The sequence below is a fragment of the Simochromis diagramma genome, unplaced genomic scaffold (genome assembly GCF_900408965.1).
Source record: "Simochromis diagramma unplaced genomic scaffold, fSimDia1.1 OVJJ01000602.1, whole genome shotgun sequence".
Classification (NCBI taxonomy): Eukaryota; Metazoa; Chordata; class Actinopteri; order Cichliformes; family Cichlidae; genus Simochromis; species Simochromis diagramma.
In genome coordinates, this window is record NW_024387040.1 from 4528886 (window position 1) to 4550876 (window position 21991).

A 21991-nucleotide genomic window follows, 5' to 3' on the forward strand; every position below is an offset into this window, starting at 1 on the left:
CTGCCGCTAGCTAACTGCTCACAGCGCGACAACCGCACAGCAACAACAACAACAACACACAGGGCGCCCATGTGGAAATGTACATACAATCAATATCAGACTCCACCAACAAAAAGGCTCTCAAAACAATATATGTATGTGAATTTTTGCGTGTATTCCTATAATTGTTACCTTTTTCTTTTACCCTTGGCTTTTTGTGTTCATGTTCTGTTGTTTTGTATACTTCATCTGTTCGTATGTTGTATACTCATTGTTTGTTAAATAAAGTTAAAAAAAAAAAAAAACAAACACCACACAGGGCGCCCTCTGACCCCGGAAGGACACACCGTCGCAGCGAGAGGGCGTCACCCGTCACTATGGCAACATAAACAAAACATAACTGTACAAACAGAACCCCGAACAGCCCTGACCCGCTACAATATGCTGCTGAGAATATAGCCCAGAAGAAGTGTATAGTATTGCTTTTATTTTGGAAAGAGCCATTTCTCTGTAATAAACTCTCTTTTCCAAAGATGAGTGATTCCTCAATCAGATACAGGTGTTACCGCGCCAGATCCGCGGCCCCGAACCGTAGTAAGGAAACCTCTGGCAGTTACTTGAAGGTTCCGTAACTGACTCGTAGCCGGCAACAGCTTACTATACAGGTCAACTCCGCTAGCAAAAAAGATCGAAGGAGGCGTAGGAAACTGCTTCACCGAACTTTATTTCTTCTCTAAGGCACGAACACCGCGTACAGTGGGCTGAAACAGTTTACTCACAGCGAGCATCGCCGACACAACTCTGGCTGTCGAGGGAGTTATTATATTCCTTTTATTTCTTTTCTTTTCGTCTCTTCTGTAGCTAACCGTTACTTTTTTCCCCTTCTCCGCTCGCTCTCTTCACACACACACCAGGCAGTCCCGCTACACACATCCCGAATACATTTCCCATCAGGCTTCATCCTTAAAGGGCCATGCCTGTAACACAGGGCTTGCAAAATCGCTAGCCCGACGTCCCGGGGCTAGCGATTTTTCCAGTCATACTACCAAAATCTATCTCTGCCCTGCCCGTCGGGCTATCGTAGGAAGGAAAAATATATGTCAATGCTTTTGCATTCTTTCGGAAATGTAGCTGGGTAATTATGTCATTGGCATCGGTGAGCCACTGTCAATATGTGACATATTGAAATCGCGTTTGAATTTGCGCTTGTTTTTTGCTTTCACTTTGCAAATGTCCAGGTGCCTTCTTTTAGCACCGGCCGGTCACGACCGGCGGGGGAAAAGTCACTCGGGTCAGAACATGGGGTGCCACCATCATCCCACTTCTGACACCAATGTGGCGAGCTCAGACAAGGAGGAGACGGAGGTGTCGTTTGGTCTTGCTTCCCGTGAGCTAACCAGGGAGCACAGCCGTTTATTGACATCTGCAGAAGAACACTGCCGCTAGCTAACTGCTCAGCGCGGCAACCACACAGCAACAACAACAACAACACACAAGGCGCCCTCTGACCCCGGAAGGACACACCGTCGCAGCGAGAGGGCGTCACCTGTCACTATGGCAACATAAACAAAACATAACTGTACAAACAGAACCCCGAACAGCCCTGACCCGCTACAATATGCTGCTGAGAATATAGCCCAGAAGAAGTGTATAGTATTGCTTTTATTTTGGAAAGAGCCATTTCTCTGTAATAAACTCTCTTTTCCAAAGATGAGTGATTCCTCAATCAGATACAGGGCTTGCAAAATCGCTAGAGAGCGACAGCACTGATTGGTGAGTGATGATAATTTGTGCACCAATTCCTCTGACATCGTCTTATTAATCGTTAGCTTACTATGCAAACATGACAAGTGAAATCTCCCGCAGCAAGCTTAAACATATGAGAGGTTGATCGCGCAGAGAATCGCTGACCGTTATGTGTGTGTGTGTAAAAGCAGCAGGATATATATTTTAGTTCTGCTGAGCCAAATAAGACAGGTCAGGGTGAAGAAGTGACAGCCAAAGAAAAGTTTACCACAAAACGGAAAAGTTATGACAAATCAGACTATAAGGCAAAAAGAAAGTGCAGCTTTATGGTTTCATGGACAAAAGAATTTCTGTGGCTGCAATATGACGAGCTATATAACCGGGGCTGCACATAAGTGGTCCGCAGGTGCACATTCGCTGTCAAAATAAAATAAAATAAAAAACGCGCACAAGATATGAAGTTGCAACGCGTGTTTGCATACATAAGACTTTCTGGAGGAGGACAGACATTTGTTTAAAACTCTTAAAGATGTCGAAGAAGCTCCTTTAAGCAATTACTTTGGTGTTCCTCCACCTCCAAACAAATGTCAGAAGGAGTCCGAACCACAAAAGAAGCACGTATTCTCGGAAAAGTGGTTGCAGGAGGTGAGCTGGCTTCAAACAAATGATGAACGCACAGAGATGTGGTGTGGAATGTGCCGTGAAAATCCCACTCTAGCGGACAAAAACAGTGCTTTTTATATGGACGCAAACGCGCGTTGCAACTTCTTATCTGGTGCGCGTCTTTTATTTTGACAGCGAATGCGCACATGCGGACCACTTATGTGCACCCGTGTAAATAACATAATGTTCTGCCGGGTGTGTTGTTGGTTTTCTCTCGATTTCTGAGTCGACAAGCGCCTTTGTTACTGGGACCAGTCATTTTAAGAAAGGCCCCCATTAGAACCCATGAGAAATGCAAGAAATGCATTATTGCTCAGTCTGCAATATCTTTCCCAGAACAAACACCAATTGCAAATAACATACTAAAAATAAACCTGAAAAATCTGTTTAGAACAGCGTACTATGTTGCAAAGAGTGAACTACCACTGGCACAATTTAGCAGTCTTTGCAAACTTCAAAAAGCAAATGGCCTAGATCTTGGTTCCACTTGTCTCTTACCTGTGACTTCAGTGGAAATTTCAAATTCAGGATCTGACACAGACTGATTCATGTCCTACACAGTTCTTACAAGTTCATAGAACTTTCTGTTCAATTAGAACCAAGTATTTGAGTTGATGATTGTAATTTTTATACAATGTTGTAATTTGTTTTTCAACAATTTTTTGATTAATGTTTTGTTTCCTTTACAATATTATACTTTAATGTATAATATTGTAAAGGAACAAACAGGAAACAAAACATCAATCAAAAAATTGCTCTCTTTTTTATTCGGGCTACTTACATTTATTTTGGGCTACCAAAAACTGAAGAGTCCCTGCCCGAAGGGCTACCAGGGATTTTGAAATTTTGAGAGCCCTGAGATATATTAATTTTTTAAATTACTTTTGTTTCAGCAACATTAAATTTAAAAACTGTACTTTTGAGTTAAAATATATATTTATAAGTTTAATAAATGACAAATTAAAAAGGCATGAACATTTTTTTTGTATCGAAAAAATATCGAACCGTGACACCAAAGTATCGAACCGAACCGAACCGTGAATTTTGTGTATCGTTGCACCCCTAGAAAGCATGGATCCATCCCGCCGGTCGATGGTTCAAGCTAGTGGTGGTGGTGTAATGATGCTGGGGATATTGTAGCACACATTTGACTCATTAGTGACTGTGCATCATTTAAACACCACAGACTAACTGCTTATTTCAGCAGGATAAGACACCATGTCACAAAGTTCAAATCATGTCAAAGTGCTTCAAAGAAACAGAACAACAAGTTCACTGTACTCAAATCGCCTCCATGGTCACCAGATCCTGTCAGATCCAGTCACCTCTGGGATGTAGTGGAATGGGAAAGTCACATCCTGTATGTGTAGCCAACAAATCAGCAACAACTGTGATGCTATCATGTCAATATGAACCAAAATATTTCCAGCACCTTGTTGAATCTGTGCATGTTTCAACTAACTGGTATCAGCCCTTAAATTTCAGGAAGAAAGTCGAGATAATGAAAAACATTGCTCACTTTTCCACACCTATTTTATTTTCTACAAAACACTGAGCTATTGTACTGCAGGCAGCACTTCATGAAAGGAAGCTGTAACACCAACAAAAGAGCCACACACAGCTATTGTATCTCATCCACCAGTCTGCGCTTAAGTCTATGTGTATCAAAGATCAGACAGAGCTTTATCATGCGCTCATCTTGTCAGCGTCAAATCTTCAGTGTCGCTGTAACTCGGCGAGCGCAGGTAAAGCTACTCTTCTCCTCTCTCGTTTCAGGATTCACGCCAGAGCGGGTTCACATACTGAAAGGGTCTGCTGGCTCGTGAAGGGGTGGTCTGATGATATGTCATATATTAGTATTTTTTTTACACTGGAGGCTCAGTTACCCTCTGCAACAATGGAAGCGTGTATGTGTGTGAAATGCATTCTGGCCCAAACAGCCTTACAGTCTTTTAAGTATAAAGTATTTTAGACTTTATGTTGCTGCAGAGTTAAATACACAATACGTCCTATTGAAAATGTTTTTTTCCCTTTTTTTTCTACAATAAAGTTTGTTTTTCATCGCCTGAGTTCATGTAAATCAAACATATTCTCTGCACATATTAATAAAAATGGAATTTGAGAATTCAATCAGCTTGCCCCCTGAAATGGAATACTTCCACCACGGATGACAACAACAGTAACCTTACAGCGGGGAACTGGCTAACGCGTCTCATTAACTTACCATAAAATAACACTGCAAGGCCAAAAAACAGGGTGTTTCTCCCCACACACTGAACTCAGCTTGTTTCTTGCTCGGGTTCAGTATATTGCTGCGGTTCCACTGCCTAGCAAAAGCTAGAATTTTGACATTTTCCATGGTTACACAATAACATGTGAGTCATATTCATTTTAAATATGGTTTGGACTGTGGTGAATATTAAGCGCAGAACTAATGAAAACAACTGGGAAAACACAGTGTCATCCCTGAGAACTACCAGAGAATCAACAACTGCAACCTCTAAGCTGATTTTATTTTCTCCTTTTGGAACAATGTGAACAAAACAAATCAAACTCGAGTCACGCGTATTTGGTTTTTTATAATTGCATCACATCGGAAAAACCTTGGCTAGCAGTACTGTAAGCCATTCCAAGGCGATCCTATTATTTTCTCATAAGCTCCTTATCCAGGTACTAGAGGAAAAAAAGAAAAAAGAAAAGAAAAACATCCAGTTTGCAAAAACCTCTTTCCTACTATAAAAATGCAGAGAAGTTGCAACTGCAACTAACTGTTGTATCCTCTAAGTCCATTTTTATCACACTCTTGCAGAAGTTGTACTTGTTCCACAGTAGGACAAAGCAGTGCTCCTTTCCTGCCTCCCAGTGGAAAATCTGCAGTATGTTTTACATTTACATTGTTCCCCGAACCTCCCTCTCTTCATTCCCCAGAAACTTTGGCACACACTAAACACGATCGCTCCCAGCAACATCACAAGTGTTTATTTCTCATCTATACATTTGCTTTCATTTGTATGCAGAAACTGCAGAAACTGCAGAAATGGCAAGTTACCAGGCGAGATAACAATGGCCGATCTGCCTGACAACATGGTGAGGCTTCAATGTGCATGTGGACCTAACATAGGATGTATTAGCGTCACATGGTAAATAAAGGTAATGTGCAAAAAAGGTTAAAAAAATACCTAAGTTATTAAAGTCTATAGACAATTTTCTGTCAGGTTACCTAAATTCAAATCATTGCACTCATCTGGGACAATGCTCTTAATAAACTTTAGACACAGCAACTGTAATTCAAGCATTTAGCCACTAGAGGTCAGACTGACCTAATGCTTAAACACATAGCACCCAACAATTTCTATTCCTGAAGCAGTTGCATTGCTGCATGTGAGAGGCCTTTAACACTGCGCACCATGTTTAGCATATTACCAGTCAACAGCTTATTGTTTAGTGATGCAGAATCAAGAGAAATGAGAAGATAATGTTGCATGTTTATAAAAATGAACAAAAACAAAGGTATTTTATGTAATAACCCATTACTGTACAAGGTTAAGTTACAGCAGCTTTTGCTGTGTCATCAAATTTGAGAGAGCACTTAATTCCAGCGATTCAACTTATCTGACAGCAAGTACCTCTCAGCTGTGAAGTCCTTGAACATGTTTCCAAATCCCTATCGGCTTGTGGAGCAGCTCTGAACAGATGACCACATGTTTTACCCTTGTGGACAGCAGCAGGGAAAAAAGATGAATATCTCCTTTAGGGATCAATATACTATCACAAGCTCACCAGCCCTGCCAAGGATCATCAGTCATCTTGGCATGCGTTTGGTCATAGCTACAGAGTTTTTGCCAAGACCTTCTTTCTAGTTGAGGCCCAAAAAATCCTCACGAGGGTCCTTCGTTTCACAAAGTCCACCAAGGCACCACATGATACGTGTTAGCATCACCTTTAATCAACTTTACAGTAGTGAGGCAGTCAACTCAGAGGCGGCGGTCTCTGGAGAGCTACGTGACCAGGCCTCGACAGAGGATCAGAAATGCATTCGTTTCTTTGAATTACTGCCATAGACCAAAGTCAAGCCACAAAGCCTGTGAGGGGTCATCACAGACCATCAGCATCCTGCTTTCTGGTTATATTTATTACTACTCTCCTGGGTCATGTCTGTTGAACCCTGCCTTCTAAAAATGGTGTTCCCAAACCAAACTGCATTCATAATTACTTTGCAAGAAGACCCATTTTCTCTAGCACAAGACTGTCATACACCAGACGAAGGATCAGCTACCATGTGAGGGCATTTTTCTTTCAGATTTTCTTTTCACTTTCCACTGTGCTCCAGATGTAGCTCACGAGGAAGAATGGGTTGTCTGCAACTCGGGAGGTCGGTGGTCTGATTCCAAACTCCTGTAGAGTATGATTAAGCAAGATATTGAACCCTGAGTTGCCCCTAATGTATCTATTAGACCAGGGGTGGCCAACTCCAGGCCTCGAGAGCCGGTGTCCTGTACGTTTTAGATGTGTCCTTGATCCATCAGAGCTGATTTAAATGGCTAAATTACCTCCTCAACATTTCTTGAAGTTCTCCAGAGGATGGTAATGAACTAATCATTTGATTCAGGTCTGTTGAGCCAGGGTGTTATCTAAAACCTGCAGGACACCTGCTCTCGAGGCCTGGAGTTGGCCGCCCCTGTATTAGACTGTAAATTTGTGGATGTTAGGTTAAAAACACGTACGCATAGAATAAAGAAAACATATATATGTGAATGGGTAAATGACCACTGTGGCAGAAATTACCTTGAATGCTCAAATAGGGCAAAAAAAGTGTTATATCAGAACCAGTCCGTCACATTTGGGCACAAAATTAAGGTGCTTAATTCAAAATTAAGCACCTTAATTTTGTGCTTTTGTTACGCACCTTTGAAGCTTCTACCTGAGCATGCAGAGTCCTGCCTCATTTAATATAGGAGCTATTCCCTGAAAACACTCAGAAAGACACAAAAGGAACAAGTATGCCTAAAACATATACAGTTTCCATCTAATTTTGTTACATAATTATACTGTAATATCTATGAGAAATTTACTTGGTTGGTATCGTTCAGTTTATATCAAGCATATTTTTCTTGATTAATTACTGGACCAGACAAATATTTTTATTTTTCTGTTGCATTTTAGTAAAACAAATATTATGTCATGTCATGTTATGAGGGCAAAGAAAGTGTTTTTGAGTGAAGGAAAGATACCATAAATGACAAGTATTTTGATTCTAAATATCTAATAAACATTAAAAGCAAACGGTATTAAAACTATACTGACAACGCTGTTCAGCTGATTGGAAATTTTTTGCAACACAAAAGAAAAGAAAAACTCTGTGTTTAAATAATATTTTCTAAAGATTTCTTTTATATATTAGCAGACTCACAAAAGCCAATTCAAGCCCAGGACCCTCCTGCAGTGAGGCGACAGCGTCACGGTTGCCGTGACGAAACATTACATTAAAAGAGCAATTAATTTGATAAAATGCCCAGCTTTGAAACCGAACACCTAAAATGTCGCAGCTTCAGTCTGTGTAACCGCGCGGGAATCGCTGACACGCAGTGAAAAAGAAATGCGACCCTCTGAATGACCCTGGTGAACGGATCCTGCTAACAAGCAGAAGTGTCTCACTGCTGTGACAGGAGAGTGGAGAGCACAGACTTGCGTAGATGTGTGTGTCACCACAGAGCAACAGCTCTAAGGAGACCGAAGAGAGACTGAAGCACTATTACTAGAAACCATGTTTGTCACAAGGAAATAAAAAGACTGCACTGCAGGTTGCCGTTCCTCAAAGAAGTACTGCTTGACAATCATTTGTTAGCTATGAAACTTTTTTGTAGTATTAGCTGTAACACAGAACTGTCGCGATTCAGATTTGAATGACATAAACGGTGTACGTGATGCTTTAAATCTACAAGTGTGACCATAAGGTACTTTACTCAAGAGAATCACCACGCAGATAAACATTACTACAAGACACAGACAAACTGCGAGGAACAAGTGACAGACGGTAGCAGAGGGAATGCTTCATCACAAAAAATATTCAGACAACACATTCAGTTTAGAAAGAGGCATTACATCCTGCATCTGCACGTACAGAATGACAAGCTCTCAGAGCCTCCACTGAATTAAACTTTACATCAGGTGTTCTTTCCACTGACACTCATCCATCTCAAGTCATGGTGGCAGAACTGGCGTGGAGGAACGTAAACACACACATGCACTCCTGACACAGGCGAAGTAAATCAAATGAGCCACTTTGCGATTCTACGCTTGTCAGAGAGAACAACAAGACTCGCTAGCTGAAAACATCTGGCATTCCAGTGCAAACAGGAAGAGCAGATTCCTTTAACAGCTACTAAAGTGCTCTTTAGTGCAAATCAAACCAAATTCCACTGCATACACAACGCATGCCTCTGCAGGTGTGCGTATATACAATGCTTTCCATCAGTTCAAGTCAACCCTGTTACACGTTGAAGAAAATGTACATTTTTACATCTTTAGTTTAGTTAACAACAGAATCTCTGCAACCATAAGAGAAAAGAGAAATTATCCAGTGAACAGCAGTTCTCTGGGTCTTGTTGATGCACGATGTAAGAGGGGAATAGCAAGACTGCTTTGAGCTGACTGGAAGGCAAGAGTAACTCAAATAACCATAACTTGGTTTACAACCAAGGCATGTGGAAGAGCATCTCTGAACGCACAACACATGAAACCATGAACCAGACGGGCTACAACAAAGCCGAGACCACATTAGGTGCCACTTCGGTCAAATTGAGGTTACAGTCCACACAAACTCGCTAAACTGGAAATAGAAGATTAGAAAACCATTGCCTGGTTGATGAGAGTCAATTTCTGCTGCAATATTTAGATGGTAGGGTCAGAATCTGCTGTAAAGGATGATGAAAGCATGGATCCATCCTGCCTTAGATGAACTTCAGGCTGCTGCTTGTGGTTTAATGATATGGAGGATATTTTCTTGGCACAATTTGGGCTCCTTAGTACCAGCTGAGCATCGCTTAAATGCCAAAGCCCAGCTGAGTATTGTTACAGACCATGCCTAACTCTTTTTTTAATGGCTCAACTTAGATTCTCATTGAATTCAGTGTACTCAAAAGGCCTCCACAGTCACCAGATCTCAGTCCAATGGAGCACTTTTGGGATGTGGTGGAACAGGTCATTCACATTATGGATGTTCAGGCATTTATTATTTTTAATTCACCAAATACAAATTCCAAGTAACACACACGCCTTGATATTGTGCAACCAAACTGTGTGCTTAGGAAGGGCAGATGTAGTGCATGCTCTTTGCATGAGTGGCTTGTGGGAAATTTGTGTACAGGGCTCATGGCCATGATAATCCATCCATGTTTGCCATTAACCACTTTCCCACTTTTAGCAACATTTTTTCCCCACAACTCATAGAAAATGTGTCAGAACACAGTGAATTTGACTGTATGCAGGTGGCCAAAGAAAGCAGCTGCAGTAATAGTAGTGCTGTAAAAGAACCAATTTCCCTTTTTTCCCACCTAAAAAAAAGCAAGAGGCACAACATCAACTGAACATGCCATAAGCCTTCAAAGTAAAGTATTTTTTTAAGTTGTGCTACGAGGTGTTTCTTCCAGTTATGCAAAAATACACAATATGCATATTTTTTATTCCACATAGCCTAAAAAAATATATAGTGAAAAATGTGTAGTTTCATCTGCAGACTTCATTTTAGTGTTATCTGAAATCGCAGTTCAGAGGTTTGCCAAATGCATCACATAAAAACACTCATACATGCAGACTCATAATCAGCAGTGGGATCAATGGTAGTTTTACACTGGAAAAACTAATGGACTGCATCTGCCTCGGAAAACCGTTCACTCTGCTCTATTACACAACAAATTTTTCACAGATTTGTAACTTGTGACTTTGTATGTAAGTCGTATCGGGCTGTGAGATTACCCAGAAGCTCCATGGCATCATCCTCGTCCTCGATCTCCTCTTCCACAACAGAGGGGGTGGGGCTGTGGACTGAATCAAAGGAGTCCTGGGACAGCATGGCAGCCAGAAGCTTCTTATGATGATGCTGCTGCTCCTTTAGCCCTTTGCTCTTCGCTTCCATCTTCAGGCTAAAGGTGAAATAAAAAAGTCTTAGCAAGAAAAATAGCATAAAGTAATACTTTTCAACCCTCATACAAACTGAATCACAATTAAATACTTATTAGCAAGTAATTACATTGTTGCTCACTTCTGTAAAGCATTTTAAAGTTGAATAGGTCATGAATCTGAAGCTATTATCTTCTGCAATAATATGCTTTGAGTTTCTGGGAAACACATGGAGAAAAATAACGGGTTTTATAATAACAGTGTTCCGACAGTAATTGCATACTCTCATCCTAATCTGTTAGAGTTGTATCTACGCAGACTCAAGCTTCCTAGCAAAAACAAAATAATGCATCTGCCCCAGTGCTATGCACATGCATGACTATACTTAAAAAGGTGTTTCACCAATCATTGCACTTGGTAGTCATTCCGTGGCTGGCACAGACAAAACAGAGTACAGTTATATGAAGTGTCATGTAGGTGCAGTGCACCTTGCTATACCTGAGTAGCAGGAAGTAGATAAGACAAGATAATTGCTCTGAGGTGAGCAACAGTTAAACACTACCCACAAACCATTAGGCGTTTAGAGGATGTCAGGTTGAAAAGGGAATCTAAGCTCAGAATTTATAAGCATGTAGGTGTTGAAAGCACCCCCTGCAGTTTTTACCCAACGGGGGAGCCAATGATCAAATCCAAACGAGTTACTTACTGCTTGAATCTTTTAAATATTCAAGAATGGAAAAGATATATCTTTTTTTTTAAAGGATCGTTAAATATTTATAAAATCTGAATACTATATTTCTAATATTATTTCTTCTTATATAATAGCCAATAGTATTACTGCTTTGTTCCAGCACGTCTGGCTTCTGTTTACATTTCAACATTGTCTTCAGCCTCCACTATTTGTTTTATCATAAAGGCATACGCTAACATTTCCCACATGGTAATTTATAAACATTACGTGCTGATTGCCACGGATTTATCCATGGAAATCACGATAAAGCCATCCATACGTCAACATTTGTGGAAAGAGGATCACAGTTCTGAGACTGTATTCAATTAAAATAATAACTATATGAAAAAAAAAGAATGCTTTTCTTCATATTTCTGTTCCCACACGCAACAGCGTCTTCATTTTCCTTTACAGTTAAGACATACACATACCACACTGAAGGCTGGCTTCCTCTTACCTCTATATTGGCGAAATTAATTTTCATATCCCAGTGGCCGAGGGCGTGGATTATAGGGGTGGAAGAGAATGAATTTGATGCTAATCTCAGTTTAATGACTTCTATTTACAGCTAATGTGAAAGGGTCAAAAGATATTTCTTCATACCCTCCGTGTGGTATTTATGCTAATAGTATCTGCTAATACGAGTAGTGTGGTTGGTATGGGGTGTTTTTTACAGCTTTTGTCTTTGGATGAAGAAAAAAACAAAAAAAAGTTGGACCATTTCGCTGTGATTGCAAACAGTCAGGTTTAACCTGAGGCTAAACTTTCCAACATTGCGGCGAGAATCTAAGATGAGAACAGCAAACAAAGCAGGAAAGTAATAATTGTGAAAAATAGAAGTAAACAAAAAAAGAGAGAGGCTGCTCGGCTAGCTTGTGTGGAGACAGTGTTATTACTTTTATGTGTTGTATAATGGGCCCACATCTAATATGAAAATCTCAGGCCCACTGTGCCTCCCTGTAGCTGTCCCAGAGTCAGCAATTCTTTTTCACCACAGGAGCCAAAACATTAAACACAATAAATATGACAAAAAATGCAGCTTTACGGCACTCTCTCTTCCTGTCTGAGTGACCAATAAGTAATCAGAACCCATAGAAGCGAATGTCTTTATATTTTTGTTAACAGAAAAAAACTTGTGTTCCTGCTATACGTTAAATGTGGAAGCCTCGCTCCACCGGAGAGTGAAAAAAACACAACTCCTTGAATAAACTTTGGCCACAGTTCGTTCTTGATTTCCCAAGTGCACTTTGCACTTATCCCTCTGGAAACTGCAGGCCATCATACAGAGAATGGGCACAACCTGTCACTATCTCTTATGGTCATAAATGACAGGTGGGCTGGAATGAGGGACAGAAGCAATAAGTTTGTGAAAAGCAAGTAAACTTGCAAAAGTCAGAGGAGGAAGATGGACTGCCTAGACGAAAAAGGTCAAATGCATGAGGAAGAAATAAAAACATATGTGCTTTCAGATTGCAGATAGAAGTTTTAATTTATTTTTTTGGCAGAGCTTAGTTGAAAATGTTACAATTTTCATTGGGAGTGTCTCGGATGGACAGGAGTACAAATGAGTATATCAGAGGGACAGCTCTTTGGGAGGTTGAGCAGACAACGTTGGAGAGGTTAGAGAGCGGTGAGCATGGAAAAAGAAGACCACAGAGGAGGTTCATGGATGTCGTGATGGGGGACATGCAGAGGTTTGGTGTGACAGAAGAGCATGGTGGGGGAGATGAAGTCATATGAACCGCTGACTCCTAAAGGAAGCAGCCAAAAGAAGAAGAAACTGAACGCCTATGATCACCATGAAGGGACGCCCCATTAAAGCTCACATGGGATTTTAAGCGAGGGCACTGCTATTCTTTGCCAGCGTTCCATTACATCAGTGGTCATTTTTAGCTTCTCTAATTATAAACCTAACCAGTGGATTTAAAAATCTCTAGCCACGAAATTTTATGTCATTTAGTATTATGACTTTTAATAGAAACATGACACTAGGCTGGGTCAGAAAACTGCTTGGAGTAATTGAAAGTGATGTGGATCCCCAAACAGAATGTGATAAGGGAGCAAGTTCCCAGTAAATGCAATTAAGAGTTGATATAAATGATCTATGTGATGAGCCAGGTACTCCTGTAGTTAATGAGAGAAGAGGCTGTGATTATATTGGGACACGACACCATCCCAAACAAACAGCGGCTCGCGTTTCTCACAGTCTTAATAGGTAAATACAAAACATCTCACTTACACGCACACACACAGAGCAGAGCTCATCAGTGAGCCCACACACACATCCCTATCTCCCAGCTCAGGGTTTAAACTAAGTGATTTCTCCCTATAATCCACCCATACAGTAACCTAATGAGATTAACACTGTGTGTATGTCAGCTCAGGCCTGAACATGATTTATGGTTTTATATCCATTCCTCCTTTAATTTGTCATATCAGAAGCACATGCATGCACTTGTGTGTGCGCACTAACACACATGTGCAGCCCTTGTCTTATCCATGTGGGGGGTAACTTGTTGGCATAATGCATTCCCAGAAGCAGAATATTTGTCCCCACGGTGACACATCTCTCCGTGGCTTTCACACAGCACCACAAGTTTGTCACACTCCTCATAGGAAAATACATAACATCTCATTTACACAAACACATATATCTGGTTCTGTTGGGACCATAATTTGTGTCCCCTTAGTGACAAAAGTCCTTATGGATGAGTGAGCAGTTAGGTAAAAGTCCCCACCAGATAGAAAAACATACGCATGAGTGCACACACACACACACACACACACAGGGCAATAGTCCACTTGACTTGGAACTTAAAGAGTTTTTTTAAAGATGACAAATGATTTGACAATGCAACGCACGACACAGTTATACTGTCATAAACGGGCCATTTTTAAAATAACAAGCAGAAAATTTCTTGGCCTTGAGGACACAGAAATGAGGTTAGCTTTAATTTGAAATTGGGTTGAAGCAGTATCATGGCAAGCATGTTTGATCGCGCCTTTGAAATGGGATTATCAAACCCATTCAGATGGGCATTCCTCAGGCAGCCAGAGTTAGAAGTCTACCTCCTCCTATTTAAAGAGCCAACAAGAGCTTTGTGAAGTTTCTGAAGTTTTAAACTTTTTGCATTAAGTGACTCAGACGCACACATACACTCATATAGATGACGTCACAAATATACTATATTCCCAATCACTAACCTCCCAGCAGGGCTGCTGTCTCCACTCCAACATACTTCAGTTTTAGACCGAGGGACGGGAGGGTGCAGCATTTCCGCAGCCAGCGGGTCTGCGTCATCTTCGTCCCGACCAACCCACTCCCCCACCACCCGAGGGCGCAGAACTGCGTTATATCCCACCAAGTTCTAAAACAGAAATGCATATTAAAACAGCAGGAAGTAGCAGACAGAAAGGGAAAGATTAAAATGAAAAGAAGCAGAGGTAGAGGTGAGAGGAGTCAGAGAACTGCTATGAATCTCTATCTTAACACTGTGTACTTTTAATTCAAAAAGAAACCCTTCATTATTAAATAATAATGGAGTTTTTTTAAATAATAAAGTTCAGAAAAAGAGCAGAGTGTTGTCTGATATCTGCCTCCCAAGCAGCCTCTGTACACATTTGCACGATTCAGTGTGCAAAAAGCAAAAATACTTATCCTCATCTTTCACAAAATCCAGAAGGAATTCTATTGTCTCTGCACGATCTCAGCAGGTATTTAGTATTCATTCCCTGTTCTGTTCCACAGAAAAGAGGGAAAATCTCTGGACTATAAGCCAAGGATGTTGGACATGGTGCGCTGAGCAAAAAGTAAATTCCCTGTCAAAACATATGCTGTATTTCTCATCCAGAGCCAACATTTTCAAAATCGATCTGTGCATCTCCAACCTGAGCAGCCGCTGCACTATTGTGCCGGGAGGGAATTTGGGCCAGGCGAGGACAAAGGCAGAGCGCAGGCAAAGCTTTGCGAGTAAGATCCACAACGAAGGGGCAAGGGAGAGGGAGATGGAGGACATGCTTTACTGAAGTATCACTCTCGAATATCAATCCCATGAGATAGCAGTTCATCATCAGAAAAAGATGATGTCTGTGCTGCTCTGTTGAGCAAGTGAAAGTTAAGAAATCTGGCTCTTTTATTTGATGTAGCATGAGTAATTCAGCAGGGGTGATGAGAGGAAGACCAAACTAGTGTCAATATAGGAGTGTTTTATTTTCCCGGCTAGTTAATATCTACCTGGTCAAGCTCATCAGAGATGGCGATGCCTGAGGAAAGAAGAAAATGGTTTAAAGCACAGAAGCATCTAATACGGTTTTACATCCCAGCTTAGGCTGCTTCTAAGCTTAGTGGTGAGCCTGTAAGATAAGCTGCTCTATCCGGTTCCTTCTCGGGATTAACAGTGACATTTACAGAAAGGTCTAGACTTTAGTTCTATATGTTAAGATGTATTAAACGCTGCTGAGTATGATGTAAGCATGCATTCTGCTGAGTTGCAGCCACTCACTGCGCGACAGGCTCTCCAGGGCCTTGCCGAGCTTCTTACTCTCCTGCAAAATGTGGTTGAGCTCATCAAAGTCCCTGCTCTCCCTCCAGTCCCAGGGCGGGTACTCGATTGACCGAGGCACTGGACATCACAGAAGCAAACATGCAATTTACGTCAGCGCATCCGAAAGCATCACAGATCCACTTTGTGTGAGTATTATGAAATGGATGAGAACTGACCCTATGAAATGTCCAAATAACCATACTACAATCTGCAAACACCCCTGCTTGACTTTCTATTTGCCCAAACACGACTTTGTGAATTACTGCAGGATGAAGTGAAATGGAAACTTTGGCAGAAAAGTCACAGAGTGGCTTCCAGAGGCAGAGAGCTGACTGGACTGAGGCCAGGGGACAGTGTCTGTCAGTCTCTTTGATTAACAAAATAACTCAAACAGGAGCAGGAAATGACCCACATATGTTACTGATGTCCTGCTCGCGTCCCCTAGCAGCGCTCCAAAGCTTTTGGCGGTCTCACTCAGACATGCAAGGAGCAATATTGTTTTATAGAGGACGGATTACTCGTTCATCCATATCAAACGTTCTTATGCTCAAACACAGCTGGACGGAAAATCAACATCAAGTAACAGTGAAGACGTGCCAAAAATGTGCCGGTTATCTACCAGCCTTCAGTCTCTGAAAACACACTGAAAACTATAGAGAGGAATTTGGATTAAACTTGATGCATGTTTGAATGAAACTAATATGTCCTGACAGGTGCAGAAAGTGAGTGGTCTGTTTCCCCACAAATAAACTCGAGGGCGAATATTTGTCAGCGCTGCAGCTACAATCTGCCTTCCCCTACACTTGTTCGCTCTGACTAAGCTGCTTGGCATTCTAACAACTGTAAACACACAGCAAATTCGTCTGCCAAATACAGACATGAGGGGGGGGGGAAAAATCATTACTTCCGGCAACGAGTGTCATTCTCTCCTATGCGTGGCTCTGTGTGATGGTGCTGCCCCAGCAAAGGGCTACGCTGCATCTTAATAGCTTAGATTAGGGGTTAAGAATTCAATTCTCTTTGGATCTGCCCATTAAACTATCAGTCAGGCACAAGTGAGGCCAAACCCTTTGCCAAACAGTGCACAGAAAAGGAAGAGGGATTCATTTTGATCAGCGTGTGAGTGGACCTTTAGTATGTTTTTGACAGCTGTTGTGCCTAGCTTCCTGCATACAAACTGTGCAATAATGATGAGAGACAGTTCTTTTGATTTCAATTTTTCATAAGCTGTGCATGCCAAAACACCTATGCATGTATTTTTAATGTGATTTGACGTTAAATCTAGCTTTGAAAGCTTCTTCCTCTGAAGGGGGCAACAGGAATGCTGCTAACACACCAAACCTCGATGCTGATGCACAGTTCTCCCGTTCACTCGTCCTCTTTTATGGACTTCACGAGGTTCTCGTGACACCCTCATCCTCTTGACTGTGAGCAATGCTCCTAACATAGTCTAAAATAGACTCGGTCTGGCAATGACAGAGCACAGCGTTACATTATTGAAGAAGTCTGTGGCGCCGCTTGATACCCATTTGACCTATTCTTATTGCCTCAATTGCCATACTTCATTCTAACACCACAGCTAAAATTACCCCAGGAAAATCATTTTCATATATTCTGCATGAACCCAAGAAATCTGTGAAGAATCCCTCTTTAGAGTGCGTAGAAGTGCACGGCTGTAAGTAAGTGTAGGCTATAATAGGTGGTCCTTAATAATGAACTCGTCTGCAGGGCTCTGAAAGGCTGGAAGGAGGACACTGGACTATACAGTGTGACTAACTTTAATTAGACATAATTATATCAAATTTAAAATGGAGATTAAAGTCAATGGAGCGTGTAATTGGGAAACAACCGATATCAACAGGTATCAAAACAGTGCTGCTTCACATTTAAAAATGGATTATGTGTGTCCGGGTGTGCCTGTGTAAGTAACGCAACCAGGAAAAAATTTAAGAAGTAAAGATTAAATAAAAATTAAACTTACGGGATTTGGATTCTGGTGAAGGCGGAGAGATACTTGAAACAGCAAGGTCGCTCTTTGATTTTTTTGGCTTCTTTGGGTGAATTTGCCACGGCTTTTCATAGTTGATGTACTCCCTCCGAGTGTTTTTGTTTTCTGTCAGGAAAGAGTCTGAATTTATGTTCAGCATATCATAGGACTATTTATCATGAACTGGGGGTACTATGTGCAAAGGTAAATACTTTGTTCTTCTTGTGTGTGTCTACCGCAACCATAAATGACAGCAAAGCACAGGAGACATTTATGCTAAAATGAATCAAGGGCAAATATATTAAACTTTTTTTCTTTTCTTTTTTTTTTGCGGGGTAGACAGGGAGTTTTGTTCGTCCAGGTCCGAGAGAAAGGCAGGGGACACGCAGCATATGTATAATGTGTTTGCATGTGTGTGTGCACCAACCTGGGGAGCTCTGTGCCCAAAGTGCAGCAGAACCTGAGAAAGCTCTGTGTAGCTTGCCAGGGCTGTCTTGCTTGGTCTGCAGGTGATCAATGAGAAAAGGGATTGGATGGTCTGGAGTCTCAGTTATCAATTTGGTCATCAACTCCTAGAGAAGAGGGCAAAGCAGAGAGCCATTAGAGCAAAAGTGGCACTGCAACAAGAGTGAGAGAGCAGGTCCGAGCAAGCGGAGTATCGGCCATGCTGATGCTGAGAAACACAATCAATCCCTAGAAGCATCCCAGGAGTTTTTTGGAGTTGAAATCACTCAAAGCAAGTGTGCGCGTCCAGCAAGTGGAGATTTATACCAAGCCCGGTATCACAGTCTTTAAATAATAAAAGATGGTACTAGTTTTTCCTTACAGACATGGAGCAGTTCCCTTCCGTGTCTATTAGTAAAACATGTCTGCAAGCTTGTTAAAAATCAGATGAGGCAAATAAGTATACAAGTAAATAAACACTGCAGGAATCAAGGGTGTTCTTCAGCAGCCTTTTCGCTGAGTAACATTTGAAATATGAAGGGCAATTTTTCAAAAATGCTCTAGAATACCAGAGAAAGCAAAAAGAAGGCGCAAGTTTTTCTCCAGCATCACATCTGGTGATTTTCCAAAGTTTGCAACCTTGAAAGTGTTATTCTGACCACGTGCATTTGCACAGTTGAGAATGTGTTGAGCAATCATTGTGTTAGTATTGTGTATAATACACTTTCAGCAGGCCCACAGTGACATATGGGACTTTTCAAGGTATTTTGAGGGTTAGATTTCATTTTACTGACTTAGTAGTCTGCCAATAACTCAGTATATATTTGTAATCTCTGATAAGTATGAGAAGGTGGCCCCTTCCTTTCTTTTTGAGCTGCATTTGACAATGGTACACAGACTAATAGAAATTTTTAAAGTATGACTAGCGAATATAGCGCCACGGAGACCTGACTCAGTGCTGCACAAAGCTCCACGGATATGATGATGGCAGCCAGTTATAAAATTCAATATATCACCCATGCCTAGATAGTTTTGACACTTAGAGAGGAACTTGGCATTGGCAGTCTGACAAATATAAGATGCACAACCCTGTGAATGTCACAAAAAGTGCACAACTCCTAGTTGTGCTCCTGACTTGGTGCACTGCAGGCTCTTCCAATCAGTTTGACACCGAAACAATTATTTACTCACAGCTTAAGTTAAAAATGGCAACCGCACGGACACAAGTGGCGTGCACAAGACTTCCGCGGATGGTTGTTCACGTAGAAAGAGCGCCCAGATATTACATGTAAGCATAAGGATAAACTCACATGTTTGACTAAGGACATTTTGAGAAAAAAGCAGCAGAAAATGAAGAAGTGTACCTCAGAAAAAAAAGAGAGAAAAACACACTGGTGGGAGTCACAGTAACAGGTGCTGAGGGTGGAGGCCATATCTCACTCTGCATGCTAATTTCAAATCCTTCAAACGCATGATGGGAACTGCTTCAAACGAACGATCATGTTCACACTAATCACGTCCTACCCGTTTACAACACATTCCCTCCTTGTACACACACACTGACAAAAAACACAACAACAGAAAAATATTAACACTGCCCAAAACACTTCTTAATACACTAGCTACGATACAAATGCAAGCGCAGAAGTGGGTTTTATTTTTCTTCACCTACAGAAAACCACAGAGCGAAACTCTTATATCACAGCTATAGGAAATAGCAGTCCCTTTGAAGATGATGGGTGCAGTGAAATGAGCATATGTCTGCTCCTGTCAGTGTATTTGTGTGTGTCGCTGCGATACGGTATGAGAACGAACTCTGTTTGACCAGTTTAAGCCAGTCAGAGCAGAGCTCAGGCTGACTTCAGGATGACTACTGCAGTGAAGCAGAGAAGCCATTAGTGGACTGCAGTGAATTGGCAGTAATGTATGGATAAGATGAGTGCGTCTGTGTGTATGTGTGTGTTTAAGTATTTGTGATAGGATACACTGTAGAGTTGCTTACCTAGCAGAATTGTATTTTCCTACGCTTTGATGGCTGGTATACATTTGCCAATATGAGTTTATTTGTATATGTGCGTGTTGGTGTTTTTTTAAGAGGTAGAGACAGGATAAAGAGAGCCTGCCTGTGTGTGTATTACAGCTGGCTAGTCTTGGCTGCACTATGTGTGCTCAGAAAGCTAATCAGGTAATTGGTCAGGGGGACATTCCTGCTCTGCCCCAGTGTCTACAGCAGCTCTGACAGGAAACAGCATGTGAATGGATAAACAGGGCGCATGCTGAAATGTCTCTCTGTAAAGGCCTAACAACACAGGCAACTCACGCCACTGTTTGCAGGAGTAGCACCACATGAGAGAATAGCGCACCGAGAGTTTAGCAAAGCAGCGCTCCTCACCATAGTCTAACAGTTTAAAACCTCTAAAAGTGGCAGATGGCAAAAGTTGTAATTACTGCTTAGTAGTTCCTGTGGGTAATTTAACTAACTTACCAACAGGAGGTCTATTACTGAAGATTGTAATTTGGAAGCAAATGATGAGAACTCTGTTAAGTGCCCCAAGTGTTCATTTCTTTTTGCAGGAAAGGGGTAAAGGGAAGACGGTTCTTAGTGCGATTGTGCATTCACAGGGATGCACAGACAAGAGAAGGAAGCGATGATGCAAAGAAAGACAAGATCCCATAGCTTGCAGCTACATGTGCATTCTGCACACGTCTGTACTGTACAGCACTCTTGTGTCAACGTGTATTGATTGCATGCACTACAGAGTGTTCTGCTTCCAGCATGACACATGGCTGTTTAATGAGCTAAAGCACCTCTTCGTCCTTTACCATCTACAATGACAATTGTAATAAGGCAAAACCTCACACTGTAAGCAGCAGATCCCACTAAATCTGCACGGTGGATATGCAAGCATTTGCATTGCTCACGTATGCAGCAGAGCAAAGTAACCGTGTCTGACACTTTCACGTTCTATGGTAATGAGCTGCTTTAAATAACACCAGTCTTGTTTTGATAAGCACATGCTGTTAGACGGGTAATCACATTTCCTTCGACAGGAACCACAATAAGATGTAGACTCAAATTTGGGTCAACATTTTTCGGTGCAAGCTGACTTTAATACTATTTGGTTTGGACTTACTTGCACCAGCAGAACATCGTCCTTAACGTATGGTTTTATATGTGTGAGAGAGATTTAAAGAGTGCCCGAGAGTTTCGGTCTGTGAAGCGGTGATCTCTAAGCAGCCCAACAGGTGGCGGAAGCAACTGAGACAGTGGAGTCTCAGTTCGTATCTGTGCAGATGCGTCGTTTGGCGGGATATCTGCGTGCCCCAGGCAGTTTCGTTCGGTCACAGTAATTGACAAGCTGTCAGCCAGCCAAGAGACACCCATGTCCTTGGAAGCTCTCGAGGACTCTCTCCGGGGACAATAGCAGTCATGATACGCTCACTGATGCCTGATACCCCACAACTTAAACAAACTCCCTGAATTAAAAGTGGAAAGAAGTCGAAAATAAGAGAGGAGGGCAAAGAGAAAGTTCTGGAGGTCGTGCACGAGTAGCAGGCTGAGACAGTTTTGACGGTGGCATTGAAAGAGGACAGGAAGAGAGAACTCTACCAGGGTGGTGGGTAAGGACAAATCTTCAAACTCTGGTGACACAGAGTATCCACCCTGCTCAAGTGTCGGTTGCAGTATAATAAATTTTGCCAGTCCCAAGGGGTTATTTTCCATTTGTTACCTTGGACACTTGGATAATGATTTCTCTTGTGCAAATCAAAGACGGAATC

The 21991-nt window shown here is 41.6% G+C and overlaps 1 protein-coding gene across 3 annotated transcripts in view; it reads right to left on the reverse strand.

The window, feature by feature from the left end:
- The window catches only part of cunh8orf34 (chromosome unknown C8orf34 homolog), a 79319-nt gene that overhangs the window by 43675 nt on the left and 13653 nt on the right, over nt 1–21991 (reverse strand). For all 3 annotated transcript variants that reach the window (XM_040043688.1, XM_040043687.1, XM_040043689.1), the window contains 6 exons: nt 18195–18339; nt 17762–17893; nt 15739–15858; nt 15471–15499; nt 14441–14604; nt 10363–10529 (listed from right to left, as the gene is read on the reverse strand). In XM_040043688.1, coding sequence (XP_039899622.1) covers nt 10363–10529; nt 14441–14604; nt 15471–15499; nt 15739–15858; nt 17762–17893; nt 18195–18339 — 757 coding nt within the window. The remainder of the gene's footprint in view (nt 1–10362; nt 10530–14440; nt 14605–15470; nt 15500–15738; nt 15859–17761; nt 17894–18194; nt 18340–21991) is intronic.